Source organism: Thermobia domestica, chromosome 2 (assembly GCF_964235325.1).
Source record: "Thermobia domestica chromosome 2, izTheDome1.hap1.1, whole genome shotgun sequence".
Classification (NCBI taxonomy): Eukaryota; Metazoa; Arthropoda; class Insecta; order Zygentoma; family Lepismatidae; genus Thermobia; species Thermobia domestica.
Genome location: NC_137455.1, coordinates 2142089 through 2158840, shown reverse-complemented (window position 1 = coordinate 2158840; position 16752 = coordinate 2142089). Strand labels below are relative to the sequence as shown.

At 37.9% G+C, this 16752-nt stretch overlaps 1 protein-coding gene across 1 annotated transcript in view; it reads left to right on the top strand.

Annotated features, from left to right (window-relative positions):
• LOC145669813 (carcinine transporter-like) overlaps positions 1-16752 on the top strand; it is a 221722-nt gene that overhangs the window by 179617 nt on the left and 25353 nt on the right. Inside the window, exon 4 of the mRNA XM_081738158.1 lies at positions 6768-6927. Within this exon, the coding sequence (XP_081594284.1) occupies positions 6768-6927 (160 nt within the window). The remainder of the gene's footprint in view (positions 1-6767; positions 6928-16752) is intronic.

The following is a 16752-nucleotide window of genomic DNA, read 5'->3' as shown; positions in this document are numbered from 1 at the left end:
TATATACGAAGGTCATTCGGAAAGTAAAGAACGTTTTTGTATAAACACTTTAATAACTGATATACAAAGGCGAAATTTGTGTTACATACTATGTGATACTTAAGTTACTTTTCGACATAGTCGCCGTGTAAATTTAAACACTTGTCATACCGTGGTACAAGTTTTTCTATGTCTTCGGCATACACAGTTGCCGCCAAACTGTTGAACCAATCACTAACAGCTTCCTTAAGTTCATCATCACTGCCGTAGTGGCTTCCACCCAAAAAGTCTTTCAACTTTGGGAATAGGTGGAAGTCACTGGGGGCTAAGAATTTTCCGTTCAATTCTTCCTTTGAGTTCGTCAGTCACAACAGAAGGCCGGCCCGAGCGTTCCTCATCGTGCACATTCGTCCGTCCGTCATTAAACATAATGCACCACTTACGAACTGATGCTTCATTCATCACATTTCCATACACCTCAGTGATTTGTCTATAAATTTCTATCGGACGCACTTTTCTTGCATTCAAAAATCTTATCACACTACGAACCTCACACTTGGCGGGATCAGTAATTGTATCGCACATTTTACAGTCGCACAGCGAAGCAATAACGGACCGTAGCGGATCGCAGCTGGTGCCAGACTGAGGCTAAAGCATGCCCAGGTCAATAACCCAGCGGCAGCGGGGGTGGGGGAACACGCGCACGCGCTAGCGCAAAACGTTCTGTACTCTCCGAATGACCCTCGTATATATATAAAATTGTACTTTATTTCTTTATTTCCATTATTGTTTCTTTATTTATTTCTTTCTTTTATTTGTCTCTTTTTAGTCTATGACAAACATTTATTGTCATGTTTTATTATTATTGAAATATGTACGTAGTGGATTGTACAGCTCCTTAATGTGAGCATTAGCTCGCTGGGGCCAATGGAAAGTGAATAAATAAAATAAAGTGAATAAAAACCCTTAATATCTAAATAATAGTTTCTAAACCAATCCGGATAATCTATACCCGCCCCCATGCTGTAAGCGTCGGTGGACCACCGATGGGCAACTACCGACATCTCGCCTACTGCCTATATGTGTGATTTGTTTACATTAAGGTGAGTCTAAACACCTATAAAAAAAGTACTCTGGGGTGAGCGCGAACCACCAATCTTATGATTACTTGGCGCGTTTTCTTCCTGCTTCGCCACGGAGGCGGTGAAAAAATCCTCGCTTCTAGAGGGAAAAATCGTTGACGTCTTTTTGATTTGGCCAATCAGAGTGTTCCTTTAACCGTGTATATTCGACGATTGCCGTTTGGGATCAGATAAAATGCGTTCGCTATGTAATTTTATAACAAAATGACGCGCGTTTATTTACTTTATTTCATAGTTCTCCCATATTCACTTTCTAATGATCGGCGACAATTGCCATCTAAATTCATACAATTATACGCACTCACCTCAAGATTTTTCACTTCATGATGTAGAGGCAGGGGTTACTCTTGAATCTCGAGCTCACTTTAGGAACAATTAATCAGAAAAAATAATATATAATAATAATCGCACGCACATGACTAGTGATAATTCGTATTGGTCCCTTCGCGATTCTCCGCGACGAATCTAAGGAGTGTGGACCAAAATGAAGTCCTCGCTGTTATGCGGTGATAACTTCAACACCCCGACTCTAGATACCTCTTTCGACTCGACGAAACCCAGCCGCCAGCGACACACTGGCGGCAATCTTCCTTGCAAAATGAAATGAAGTGAAATCATTAAGTTTTACGTCCCACGGCTATGCCGGTTAGGCTAAAGGAGACAGTCAATCCTTCCTTGCATTGCCATATCAACGATCGACATTTAATGGCAAGTGAGTTATTAGGTGTTGGCGACGTTTACGGCATAGGGAAGTTATCCAGTTATACAACAAAGTGTAGATAATTATGTGTAGATGGAAAAATTTACTTAGTATTTTTTATAATTGGATGGACAGAATGAGTTTTGTGATGTAAATAAAGAAACATATTTTAAGTAATTGAAAGATTTAATGAAAAGTAGATAAAAGTGTGCCATTTTGTTATCCATACACTTAATTAAAGTGACCATCATTGAAATAGAGAATGTGTCATTCAAACATAATAGCACATCCTCCCTTTTTAACAACAAACGATTCAGTTGCTTTTCTTGAATGTGACGCCTGATAAATGTTGAGTATTACGTTGAATGAATCCTAAACTTAGCATCAACCGCAATTTTGAATAATATGATCTACCATACCGAGGATAATTTCGCTCATGGTTTCTACAATTCACTTATTAAGATTAGCAGTGTTCGAGGTCGTATAGCAAATACTCCTCTTTTCAGGCTTTCCATAAGAAGTTGTGAGAGTTAAATTTGGCTACCGTATTCGCTGTGTGGTATCTTTATGTCTGGAAATCAATCAACTAGAAAAGAATAACCATGCACGAACTATTGCCCCGCTCTGTTAATACCATATCTGGAATATATGCTCCATCGGAAAATAGAATACTTCCAATGTGTGCTTGACGGACCTCTTTCATTTATGCAGGGGTTACCTGTGCCCTGTGGACTTTCTTTCCTTAAAACTGTGCAGTACTAGTACAACTTTTGTTTCTCAGCCAATTATGTATTAGATATATATCTAGATAATGTAATTATAATTATCAGCAAGTAAGGGGTATTTAAACAAATTTAAAGAAGCTAATAGAAACAAACCATTAAAACTCTGTCCATTTCAAAGACATAAGAAGGCTTCTCCTTCATAGAAATCTACAGGTTGAAGAATCAGTTGGCGGAGGTATTTAATATTAGTTAATTTATTGAAGTTCAGCACCGATGTTATATGAGGCGGTCCCAGAGTTTAAAGTGGAAACAGAACCACCGTAATACGTTCAAATTTCGACTCTTTCACTAGGAATCGAACGCAGGACAACGTACACCGAAGACGTACGTGGTAGAGGTTAAACCAACAGGGGTGGCTTGTAGGATCTTAAAGGAGCAGTTCGAGTTAAAAACAAGTTTGGTGCAATAGAAAGAGAAACAAAAAATAAGAGACCCGTATTTTTTTTATATCTTGATAGGCCGTCTCGTTCAGCTTCTACAGGCATTTGTTTTTGATGAATCGTAAATCGTGACGTTATGGGTGGGATACGCGAGAAACTCAATGTGAGTCAGCAACCACTCCCTTGTACGCAGCTGATAAACCTTTAATAGGTGCATTGGATTTAATAGATTGTGTTTTGGATTTGTTAGCAGTCTTGCTCTGTGTTGAATTCTTGAGGGAAGTTTTTGTTAGTTGTTTTTCCTATAGCATTAGTATAAAAAAGAGTAGAGAGAGATCAGTAATTACGTTTGTTGTGCGAAACAGTGTTTCTTCCAGACATGTTTTTAGGGTGGCACTGTCTCCCGGAGTTCTGGGAGATTTCCCCGGAGGAGACCAAAATAATACGTCTATAATGTAATAAATATAATAGTAGTGTGTAAAAATAATGTGCCTCTCCGAATACTAAGTGTCCCTTCCCCCCCCCCCAGGAATTTTTTTTCTGAAAGAAACACTAGTGTGAAGTCGAAAACACGTGTTAGTACAGCGCGTGCTGTGTCTGTGAAGTGAAGTAGAAATGCCTAACACCTGCTGTGTTTTCGATTGTAATTCTTGTGCAATTGAAGCTGAGGACGTAAAGTATCTTTTCTTACGTTTCTAAGTCGTGAGAAATCACCAGATCGATATAAATCATGTCCCAAGAAAATTAATGGGAAAAATGTACCAAATAAAATCACTCGTGTTCCAAACATCTTGAAGAGCCTGCCTTCGAGAAGTCAAGTTTACTGAAATAAAAGTTAATGCCAGTGGCGGATCTAGGTTGTGGCCGGGGGCCTAGGCTCCCCAGTTTTTGAGTGACAAAATTGATTTAAGCTATTATTTAGATATTTTTGAAAGTTTTTAGTAAACATGATATACATATCATAGTCTGGGTTCTGACTCCCCCTCCCCCTGAGTTTTTACCGTCTAGATCCACTTCTGGCTAATGCCAGGAGAATTATTTACACGCAAACTGAGAAAGAATGCTGTTCCAAGTATATTATTGAAAGGTTTAAAATCCGAACCATTGAACAAGCACCGATCTATGTCCAGTTACCAACGTACAAATATCGTACAAGACGCAATTGATGGTTGTAGTCAAGACGAGGCATTAGAGGGTAATAGAGACGGTGTCACTCATGATTCTGAAGATACTGCTTTAGAAATAAGCTATACAAGTGAATTAGGGAGTGAGATATACCGGCTTGTAGAAGGAATCAGTGACGATGACTGTTCCTCAAGACATTGATCCATCGTTTAATTTCTCTGTGTCATGTAATAATGATGATGAAACGGGTGATGAGAGTTGTTCCGCGGACAGCTATGAGAATAAAAGAAATTTAACCGGTGATGTGTTTTACGTATTCTGGCAAACTTTACAGATGTTATTTTATTTTTGCCTCATATGTTACGCTCCTGTACATACCTTGAAGCACAAAATTATAGGGTCAGCGTTAAAAATTGCAACAAAACGTGAAAATGAACATACTTATATTTGGAAATCGGAAGAATGATTAAAGAAAAGGTACTTAGGTGTTGCAGCAATCTCGTCCGCCATCTATTTACATATTGGTTTCGATTTTTTTTTTTTTGAAACTCTGAACTCATGCTTTATAGGATACGTTTTATATTATAAAAACTTTTGTACAGCCCACCATCAGATATCATTTTCTACATGCAGATGATATTTGTAAGTCTTTGCAATCAGTTCTGGGAAAGGAAACCGCGCTTAGAACGTGCCACCGCACCTCTCACAAACGAAATGCTTGGCATTGTGTAGTATGTAAGCCTGCTCTCGCTCCTTGCCCACCTATGACGTCATCACAAAATCTTTCTTCCTCGGTTACTCGCTAACGACTGAACGTATCGCGATCAAACAAACACCATTCCTTTTAGAATTTTCAACTCTACAAATGGGAATAAATTGTAAAAAATGCATTTCTAAGTTGAACTGCTCCTTTAACAACCATAATGTATAATGTATTTTGACTCGGATTTTACCACCTGTTTGGTGATCAAGAACTTTCTTACGATATCCTTATATCACGTGGAGACTAAAGGTTCTTTGAAATATACTGAGAGACTCATTATTTTGTAAGGGCAGTGATCTAGCACGCACCGATGGTTCCAGACCACATGAGTTTGTGATGGACAACTTCGTGTCCGTGAGTTTTCTCGGGGTTATCCCATTTTCTTCCACGTTCTTACTTCGTAATTTTTTTTCAAAATGATTTATTTTCATTATCCTTCAAATTAAAAAGCGTGTAGACATGGTACGTTAAATTAAAAAAGACATTGCTTCTCAATTGCAGTGCTTTCTAGACCACGGTGTCAATAATCACAAATGGCAATTCTTCGTTATATAACACACGCATATGAGTATTCTGCACGAGGGCAAACAATGCTAGTGTACAAAGTGGCACAAATTATTCTCCCCAACTTCATATTTTCTTTATATTCTTTCTTTTTGCTTGAAAGCAATCCTGCTGTTTAACTTTATATAATTATAAAGGGTGAAAGGAGTGCACAAACTCCGGGAGATGATTCGTGACATCAAAAGAAGACAAAAAATCCTCTTACATAGTGTCGAATTCCGAGTCGTATAAGAGTGAAAAAGTTTCTGTATCCATTTGGTGCTACTTTTTCAGTACTTTTGTTGAGATTCATACGATACACTATGTCACCATGTAACTTGCTCGTTTTATAAACAAACATATTCTTAGAATAGCTGCACAATTGTTTCAAGTGATTTAAGGATGAATCGTTTTGGAAGTGTTCTATTGATATATATTTCTGAGAATAATGTATTTTTACAAATGTGAAATGAATTATACAAGGTGTTTTAAAACAACACCGACAATGTTTGGGAGGTGATTCCTGACACCAAGATAAGACAAAAAGTGTAGACCAACCTGGGTGCACAAATGCTTCCTTTAAGAGTTATAGGCTGCCGAAAACATGAAAAATGAACTTTAAAGTTCCATCGCTCCAAAGCTATGGAATCTACCGTAGTCGGGTAAAGACTTCACTTAGGAACTAGTATATGCGCTCTCCAAAAATACATGTTTCAGAATCCTGCGGTAATTCCGCAACAATTTTTATAGAGGTAGTTGGTGACCACTTCAAATTATATGCCCGTAAGCAAACTCCTATAATAATTGTTGCTTGAGTACCTTATAATTCTGAAACATATATTTTTGAATAGCGCATATACTAGTTCCTGAGTGAAGTCTTGACCCGACTACAGTAGATTTCATAGCTTTGGAGCAAGTTCATTCTTTCATGTTTTCGGCAGCCTATAATTCCGAAAGGAAGCATTTATGCACCGAGATTGGTCTATACTTTTTGTCTTATCTTGGTGTCAGGAATCACCTCCCAAACATTGTCGGTGTTGTTTTAAAACACCCTGTATTTTGCGTAAACTACAGGATAAAATAGTAAGACTCAACACCAATGACAATCTTTTTAATTATATGATTTTCTTTATATCACAGTCTACTCTAAGCTCGGATACGTACTAATAAACTAATAATTTTTATTTCTTCCTCTAATATGTAATTTTTCATAAACTCGTTCACTATGGATTAAATGAATACTATGACCTTAAATAAAGAAAGAAAGCGAACGCCAGAGTGTTAGAAATGGTAAATGTAATTTATCATAACTTTGCAGTGTTATGTAAATGAGTAATTTTCCTCCGCTAGCTCTAGAGTTGATGGGTCCCAGGTATAGGACGTATGCTGGGATGGTGATCTGCATGTTCTTTGCGATTGGAATGGCTCTACTCGCTTTCTTGGGATTCCTGCTGAGGAATTGGTACAAGCTATCCCTCGCTATATCCGTTCCCTTTGTTCTTCTTTTCAGGTAAGTTTGGACAGGAAACTTTTTTTTTCTTTTCAAATATTGTTACATGAAACAAATTATTTTTATATAAAACTTTATCAAACTTTTTTGTGATTTGTTAAATATTTTAGTATTCTTTTGTATTACTTTGTTTGGCATTACACAACTCGCTATAAATATTTGTTGTCAGTCACTTCACGAAAAAAGCCAGCCTGTATTTCCTGTACTTCTATATTTGGCTACTCAAATTTACTATAAGATAAATTTTTATTAGAATACTTTCTATTCGTTTCAGCTGAGAGAACTCTTATTCACCCTTGGATTTAGTGTCTTACATTGACTTGTTACTTATGAAAAACATGTAGCGGTATGTAAAGACGAAAAAGGGATCATGATACTGAGGGAAGATTTTGAAGAAGCTCTTCGTGATTTGCAGAATTAGAAAGAAACTGCGATAGATAATAGACCTATTCGTTTAATAGGTATACTATCTACTTCAGTATACTAATACCTATTAAGCTAATTAAGAATTTGGGGGGAAGAAGGGCAGAAAGAAATGCTACACAAAACAGTGTATGACACGGGAAAACGGCGAGAGTATAAAGGACGAACCTAAAAGATGTGCACATACTTCGAGAGGTGATTCGTAACATCAAAAGAAGACAAAAATGTCTTCTTACATGTTGTCGACTTCCGCGTCGTGTACGAGTGACAAGAGTTCCAACTTGGAATCGAAACTCCGAAACTCCAATACATCGTTTCGATTCCAAGTTTGCACTCCTGTCACTCGTACACGACGCGAAATTCGACAACATGCAACAAGACTTTTTTTGTCTTCCTTTGATGTTACAAATCACCTCCCGGAGTTTGTGCACATCTTTCAGGTTCATCGTGTATTTTACAGACCGTAATGATTCCATTAGAAAAGAAAGAATAAATAAATAAATAAATGTGAGAAGAACGATGAATTTAATAACACATACAACGAAAATTGTATTACGAATATTAAACAGGAGATTATATACTAGAATCTTAAACAAATTGAACAGAATAATTTTGAATTAAGGAAGGAAAAAGATTACCAAAAACATCAGTAATATACCTATTGTAGCCCGTGAAAGCTTTTATTCCTTCAGGGTCATTATTTGAGAAGAAATATTATTTGGAAAGAAGTAATAGATTCGGTAGAAGGTAAATGGGGAAAGAAAACAGATTCAAAATAATGGAGTACCTTAAAGAGGGTAATTCTTATGTCAAAACGAAGGAATTGATGGAGAACCAAACTACGTGACAACTTCTCAATTAGCATACCTCGATCAGCTAATAATGGAAGAATACTTACGATATTGATAATGATAATAATAACTAGTGATTGAAATATGTGTAAACATTATACAGGATATATCAAAATGACTTTACAACTTTGGAAACTCATATTAATTTATTTTATTTAGCTTACAGACATGGTTTTGGCGTCATTTTGTATCAAAATACATCAAGATACCTAAAGAGATTCAATATGGCTTCCATTGGTGACGCGGTACAAATCCCATCTGAAGTCTCACTTGCTCTACAACGTCTTCAAACGATACGGGGAAGAAATGAAGATTTGTTGTATCTTACCGAACATCCAGTTTCAATAAAACACTTATTCCACTGATAAATAGTAGGCCTACTGGGAGGATCTTTTTACCTTATACCTAAAGAGGTTTAATGTAGCTTCCATTGGTGATGCAGTACAAATCCCATCTGAAGTCTCACTTACTCTACAACGTCTTCAGACTACGGGGACAATCTAAAGATTTGTTGTGTCTTACCGAACATCTAGTTTCAATAAAACACTTATGCCACTGATAAATAGTAGGCCTACTGGGAGTATCTTTTTACCTTATACCTAAAGAGGTTTAATGTTGCTTCCATTGGTGATGCAGTACAAATCCCATCTGAAGTCTCACTTGCTCTACAACGTCTTCAGACGTACTGAGACGATCTGAATATTTGTTGTGTCTTACTGAACATCTAGTTTCAATAAAACACTTATGCCACTGATAAATAGTAGGCCTACTGGGAGGATCTTTTTACCTTATACCTAAAGAGGTTTAATGTTGCTTCCATTGGTGATGCAGTACAAATCCCATCTGAAGTCTCACTTGCTCTACAACGTCTTCAGACGTACTGAGACGATCTGAATATTTGTTGTGTCTTACTGAACATCTAGTTTCAATAAAACACTTATGCCACTGATAAATAGTAGGCCTACTGGGAGGATCTTTTTACCTTATACCTAAAGAGGTTTAATGTTGCTTCCATTGGTGATGCGGTACAAATCCCATCTGAAGTCTCACTTACTCTACAACGTCTTCAGACTACGGAGACAATCTAAAGATTTGTTGTGTCTTACCCAACATCTAGTTTCAATAAAACACTTATGCCACTGATAAATAGTAGGCCTACTGGGAGTATCTTTTTACCTTATACCTAAAGAGGTTCAATATGGCTTCCATTGGTGATGCGGTACAAATCCCATCTGAAGTCTCACTTACTCTACAACGTCTTCAGACTACGGGGCGACCTAAAGATTTGTTATGTCTTACCCAACATCCAGTTTCAATAAAACACTTATTCCACTGATAAATAGTAGGCCTACTGGGAGGATCTTTTTACCTTATACCTAAAGAGGTTTAATGTTGCTTCCATTGGTGATGCAGTACAAATCCCATCTGAAGTCTCACTTGCTCTACAACGTCTTCAGACGTACTGAGACGATCTGAATATTTGTTGTGTCTTACTGAACATCTAGTTTCAATAAAACACTTATGCCACTGATAAATAGTAGGCCTACTGGGAGGATCTTTTTACCTTATACCTAAAGAGGTTTAATGTTGCTTCCATTGGTGATGCGGTACAAATCCCATCTGAAGTCTCACTTGCTCTACAACGTCTTCAGACGTACTGAGACGATCTGAATATTTGTTGTGTCTTACTGAACATCTAGTTTCAATAAAACACTTATGCCACTGATAAATAGTAGGCCTACTGGGAGGATCTTTTCACCTTATACCTAAAGAGGTTTAATGTTGCTTCCATTGGTGATGCGGTACAAATCCCATCTGAAGTCTCACTTACTCTACAACGTCTTCAGACTACGGAGACAATCTAAAGATTTGTTGTGTCTTACCCAACATCTAGTTTCAATAAAACACTTATGCCACTGATAAATAGTAGGCCTACTGGGAGTATCTTTTTACCTTATACCTAAAGAGGTTCAATATGGCTTCCATTGGTGATGCGGTACAAATCCCATCTGAAGTCTCACTTACTCTACAACGTCTTCAGACTACGGGGCGACCTAAAGATTTGTTATGTCTTACCCAACATCCAGTTTCAATAAAACACTTATTCCACTGATAAATAGTAGGCCTACTGGGAGGATCTTTTTACCTTATACCTAAAGAGGTTTAATGTGGCTTCCATTGGTGATGCAGTACAAATCCCATCTGAAGTCTCACTTGCTCTACAACGTCTTCAGACGTACTGAGACGATCTGAATATTTGTTGTGTCTTACTGAACATCTAGTTTCAATAAAACACTTATGCCACTGATAAATAGTAGGCCTACTGGGAGGATCTTTTTACCTTATACCTAAAGAGGTTTAATGTGGCTTCCATTGGTGATGCAGTACAAATCCCATCTGAAGTCTCACTTGCTCTACAACGTCTTCAGACTACGGAGACAATCTAAAGATTTGTTGTGTCTTACCCAACATCTAGTTTCAATAAAACACTTATGCCACTGATAAATAGTAGGCCTACTGGGAGGATCTTTTTACCTTATACCTAAAGAGGTTTAATGTTGCTTCCATTGGTGATGCAGTACAAATCCCATCTGAAGTCTCACTTGCTCTACAACGTCTTCAGACGTACTGAGACGATCTGAATATTTGTTGTGTCTTACTGAACATCTAGTTTCAATAAAACACTTATGCCACTGATAAATAGTAGGCCTACTGGGAGGATCTTTTTACCTTATACCTAAAGAGGTTTAATGTTGCTTCCATTGGTGATGCGGTACAAATCCCATCTGAAGTCTCACTTACTCTACAACGTCTTCAGACTACGGAGACAATCTAAAGATTTGTTGTGTCTTACCCAACATCTAGTTTCAATAAAACACTTATGCCACTGATAAATAGTAGGCCTACTGGGAGTATCTTTTTACCTTATACCTAAAGAGGTTCAATATGGCTTCCATTGGTGATGCGGTACAAATCCCATCTGAAGTCTCACTTACTCTACAACGTCTTCAGACTACGGGGCGACCTAAAGATTTGTTATGTCTTACCCAACATCCAGTTTCAATAAAACACTTATTCCACTGATAAATAGTAGGCCTACTGGGAGGATCTTTTTACCTTATACCTAAAGAGGTTTAATGTGGCTTCCATTGGTGATGCAGTACAAATCCCATCTGAAGTCTCACTTGCTCTACAACGTCTTCAGACGTACTGAGACGATCTGAATATTTGTTGTGTCTTACTGAACATCTAGTTTCAATAAAACACTTATGCCACTGATAAATAGTAGGCCTACTGGGAGGATCTTTTTACCTTATACCTAAAGAGGTTTAATGTTGCTTCCATTGGTGATGCAGTACAAATCCCATCTGAAGTCTCACTTGCTCTACAACGTCTTCAGACGTACTGAGACGATCTGAATATTTGTTGTGTCTTACTGAACATCTAGTTTCAATAAAACACTTATGCCACTGATAAATAGTAGGCCTACTGGGAGGATCTTTTTACCTTATACCTAAAGAGGTTTAATGTTGCTTCCATTGGTGATGCGGTACAAATCCCATCTGAAGTCTCACTTACTCTACAACGTCTTCAGACTACGGAGACAATCTAAAGATTTGTTGTGTCTTACTGAACATCTAGTTTCAATAAAACACTTATGCCACTGATAAATAGTAGGCCTACTGGGAAGATCTTTTTACCTTATACCTAAAGAGGTTTAATGTTGCTTCCATTGGTGATGCAGCACACATCCTATCTGAAGTCTCACTTGCTCTACAACGTCTTCAAACGATACGGGGACGACCTAAAGATTTGTTGTGTCTTACTGAACATCTAGTTTCAATAAAACACTTATGCCACTGATAAATGGTAGGCCTACTGGGAGGATCTTTTTACCTTATACCTAAAGAGGTTTAATGTGGCTTCCATTGGTGATGCAGTACAAATCCCATCTGAAGTCTCACTTGCTCTACAACGTCTTCAGACGTACTGAGACGATCTGAATATTTGTTGTGTCTTACTGAACATCTAGTTTCAATAAAACACTTATGCCACTGATAAATAGTAGGCCTACTGGGAGGATCTTTTCACCTTATACCTAAAGAGGTTTAATGTTGCTTCCATTGGTGATGCAGTACAAATCCCATCTGAAGTCTCACTTGCTCTACAACGTCTTCAGACGTACTGAGACGATCTGAATATTTGTTGTGTCTTACTGAACATCTAGTTTCAATAAAACACTTATGCCACTGATAAATAGTAGGCCTACTGGGAGGATCTTTTTACCTTATACCTAAAGAGGTTTAATGTTGCTTCCATTGGTGATGCAGTACAAATCCCATCTGAAGTCTCACTTGCTCTACAACGTCTTCAGACGTACTGAGACGATCTGAATATTTGTTGTGTCTTACTGAACATCTAGTTTCAATAAAACACTTATGCCACTGATAAATAGTAGGCCTACTGGGAGGATCTTTTTACCTTATACCTAAAGAGGTTTAATGTTGCTTCCATTGGTGATGCGGTACAAATCCCATCTGAAGTCTCACTTACTCTACAACGTCTTCAAACGATACGGAGACAATCTAAAGATTTGTTGTGTCTTACCCAACATCTAGTTTCAATAAAACACTTATGCCACTGATAAATAGTAGGCCTACTGGGAGTATCTTTTTACCTTATACCTAAAGAGGTTTAATGTTGCTTCCATTGGTGATGCGGTACAAATCCCATCTGAAGTCTCACTTACTCTACAACGTGTTCAGACTACGGGGCGACCTAAAGATTTGTTATGTCTTACCCAACATCCAGTTTCAATAAAACACTTATTCCACTGATAAATAGTAGGCCTACTGGGAGGATCTTTTTACCTTATACCTAAAGAGGTTTAATGTGGCTTCCATTGGTGATGCAGTACAAATCCCATCTGAAGTCTCACTTGCTCTACAACGTCTTCAGACGTACTGAGACGATCTGAATATTTGTTGTGTCTTACTGAACATCTAGTTTCAATAAAACACTTATGCCACTGATAAATAGTAGGCCTACTGGGAGGATCTTTTTACCTTATACCTAAAGAGGTTTAATGTGGCTTCCATTGGTGATGCAGTACAAATCCCATCTGAAGTCTCACTTGCTCTACAACGTCTTCAGACTACGGAGACAATCTAAAGATTTGTTGTGTCTTACCCAACATCTAGTTTCAATAAAACATTTATGCCACTGATAAATAGTAGGCCTACTGGGAGGATCTTTTTACCTTATACCTAAAGAGGTTTAATGTTGCTTCCATTGGTGATGCAGTACAAATCCCATCTGAAGTCTCACTTGCTCTACAACGTCTTCAGACGTACTGAGACGATCTGAATATTTGTTGTGTCTTACTGAACATCTAGTTTCAATAAAACACTTATGCCACTGATAAATAGTAGGCCTACTGGGAGGATCTTTTTACCTTATACCTAAAGAGGTTTAATGTTGCTTCCATTGGTGATGCGGTACAAATCCCATCTGAAGTCTCACTTACTCTACAACGTCTTCAGACTACGGAGACAATCTAAAGATTTGTTGTGTCTTACCCAACATCTAGTTTCAATAAAACACTTATGCCACTGATAAATAGTAGGCCTACTGGGAGTATCTTTTTACCTTATACCTAAAGAGGTTCAATATGGCTTCCATTGGTGATGCGGTACAAATCCCATCTGAAGTCTCACTTACTCTACAACGTCTTCAGACTACGGGGCGACCTAAAGATTTGTTATGTCTTACCCAACATCCAGTTTCAATAAAACACTTATTCCACTGATAAATAGTAGGCCTACTGGGAGGATCTTTTTACCTTATACCTAAAGAGGTTTAATGTGGCTTCCATTGGTGATGCAGTACAAATCCCATCTGAAGTCTCACTTGCTCTACAACGTCTTCAGACGTACTGAGACGATCTGAATATTTGTTGTGTCTTACTGAACATCTAGTTTCAATAAAACACTTATGCCACTGATAAATAGTAGGCCTACTGGGAGGATCTTTTTACCTTATACCTAAAGAGGTTTAATGTGGCTTCCATTGGTGATGCAGTACAAATCCCATCTGAAGTCTCACTTGCTCTACAACGTCTTCAGACTACGAAGACAATCTAAAGATTTGTTATGTCTTACCCAACATCTAGTTTCAATAAAACATTTATGCCACTGATAAATAGTAGGCCTACTGGGAGGATCTTTTTACCTTATACCTAAAGAGGTTTAATGTTGCTTCCATTGGTGATGCAGTACAAATCCCATCTGAAGTCTCACTTGCTCTACAACGTCTTCAGACGTACTGAGACGATCTGAATATTTGTTGTGTCTTACTGAACATCTAGTTTCAATAAAACACTTATGCCACTGATAAATAGTAGGCCTACTGGGAGGATCTTTTTACCTTATACCTAAAGAGGTTTAATGTTGCTTCCATTGGTGATGCGGTACAAATCCCATCTGAAGTCTCACTTACTCTACAACGTCTTCAGACTACGGAGACAATCTAAAGATTTGTTGTGTCTTACCCAACATCTAGTTTCAATAAAACACTTATGCCACTGATAAATAGTAGGCCTACTGGGAGTATCTTTTTACCTTATACCTAAAGAGGTTCAATATGGCTTCCATTGGTGATGCGGTACAAATCCCATCTGAAGTCTCACTTACTCTACAACGTCTTCAGACTACGGGGCGACCTAAAGATTTGTTATGTCTTACCCAACATCCAGTTTCAATAAAACACTTATTCCACTGATAAATAGTAGGCCTACTGGGAGGATCTTTTTACCTTATACCTAAAGAGGTTTAATGTGGCTTCCATTGGTGATGCAGTACAAATCCCATCTGAAGTCTCACTTGCTCTACAACGTCTTCAGACGTACTGAGACGATCTGAATATTTGTTGTGTCTTACTGAACATCTAGTTTCAATAAAACACTTATGCCACTGATAAATAGTAGGCCTACTGGGAGGATCTTTTTACCTTATACCTAAAGAGGTTTAATGTTGCTTCCATTGGTAATGCAGTACAAATCCCATCTGAAGTCTCACTTGCTCTACAACGTCTTCAGACGTACTGAGACGATCTGAATATTTGTTGTGTCTTACTGAACATCTAGTTTCAATAAAACACTTATGCCACTGATAAATAGTAGGCCTACTGGGAGGATCTTTTTACCTTATACCTAAAGAGGTTTAATGTTGCTTCCATTGGTGATGCGGTACAAATCCCATCTGAAGTCTCACTTACTCTACAACGTCTTCAGACTACGGAGACAATCTAAAGATTTGTTGTGTCTTACTGAACATCTAGTTTCAATAAAACACTTATGCCACTGATAAATAGTAGGCCTACTGGGAGGATCTTTTTACCTTATACCTAAAGAGGTTTAATGTTGCTTCCATTGGTGACGCGGTACAAATCCCATCTGAAGTCTCACTTACTCTACAACGTCTTCAGACTACGGGGCGACCTAAAGATTTGTTATGTCTTACCCAACATCCAGTTTCAATAAAACACTTATTCCACTGATAAATAGTAGGCCTACTGGGAGGATCTTTTTACCTTATACCTAAAGAGGTTTAATGTTGCTTCCATTGGTGATGCAGTACAAATCCCATCTGAAGTCTCACTTGCTCTACAACGTCTTCAGACGTACTGAGACGATCTGAATATTTGTTGTGTCTTACTGAACATCTAGTTTCAATAAAACACTTATGCCACTGATAAATAGTAGGCCTACTGGGAGGATCTTTTTACCTTATACCTAAAGAGGTTTAATGTTGCTTCCATTGGTGTTGCGGTACAAATCCCATCTGAAGTCTCACTTACTCTACAACGTCTTCAGACTACGGAGACAATCTAAAGATTTGTTGTGTCTTACCCAACATCTAGTTTCAATAAAACACTTATGCCACTGATAAATAGTAGGCCTACTGGGAGTATCTTTTTACCTTATACCTAAAGAGGTTCAATATGGCTTCCATTGGTGATGCGGTACAAATCCCATCTGAAGTCTCACTTACTCTACAACGTGTTCAGACTACGGGGCGACCTAAAGATTTGTTATGTCTTACCCAACATCCAGTTTCAATAAAACACTTATTCCACTGATAAATAGTAGGCCTACTGGGAGGATCTTTTTACCTTATACCTAAAGAGGTTTAATGTGGCTTCCATTGGTGATGCAGTACAAATCCCATCTGAAGTCTCACTTGCTCTACAACGTCTTCAGACGTACTGAGACGATCTGAATATTTGTTGTGTCTTACTGAACATCTAGTTTCAATAAAACACTTATGCCACTGATAAATAGTAGGCCTACTGGGAGGATCTTTTTACCTTATACCTAAAGAGGTTTAATGTGGCTTCCATTGGTGATGCAGTACAAATCCCATCTGAAGTCTCACTTGCTCTACAACGTCTTCAGACTACGGAGACAATCTAAAGATTTGTTATGTCTTACCCAACATCCAGTTTCAATAAAACACTTATTCCACTGATAAATAGTAGGCCTACTGGGAGG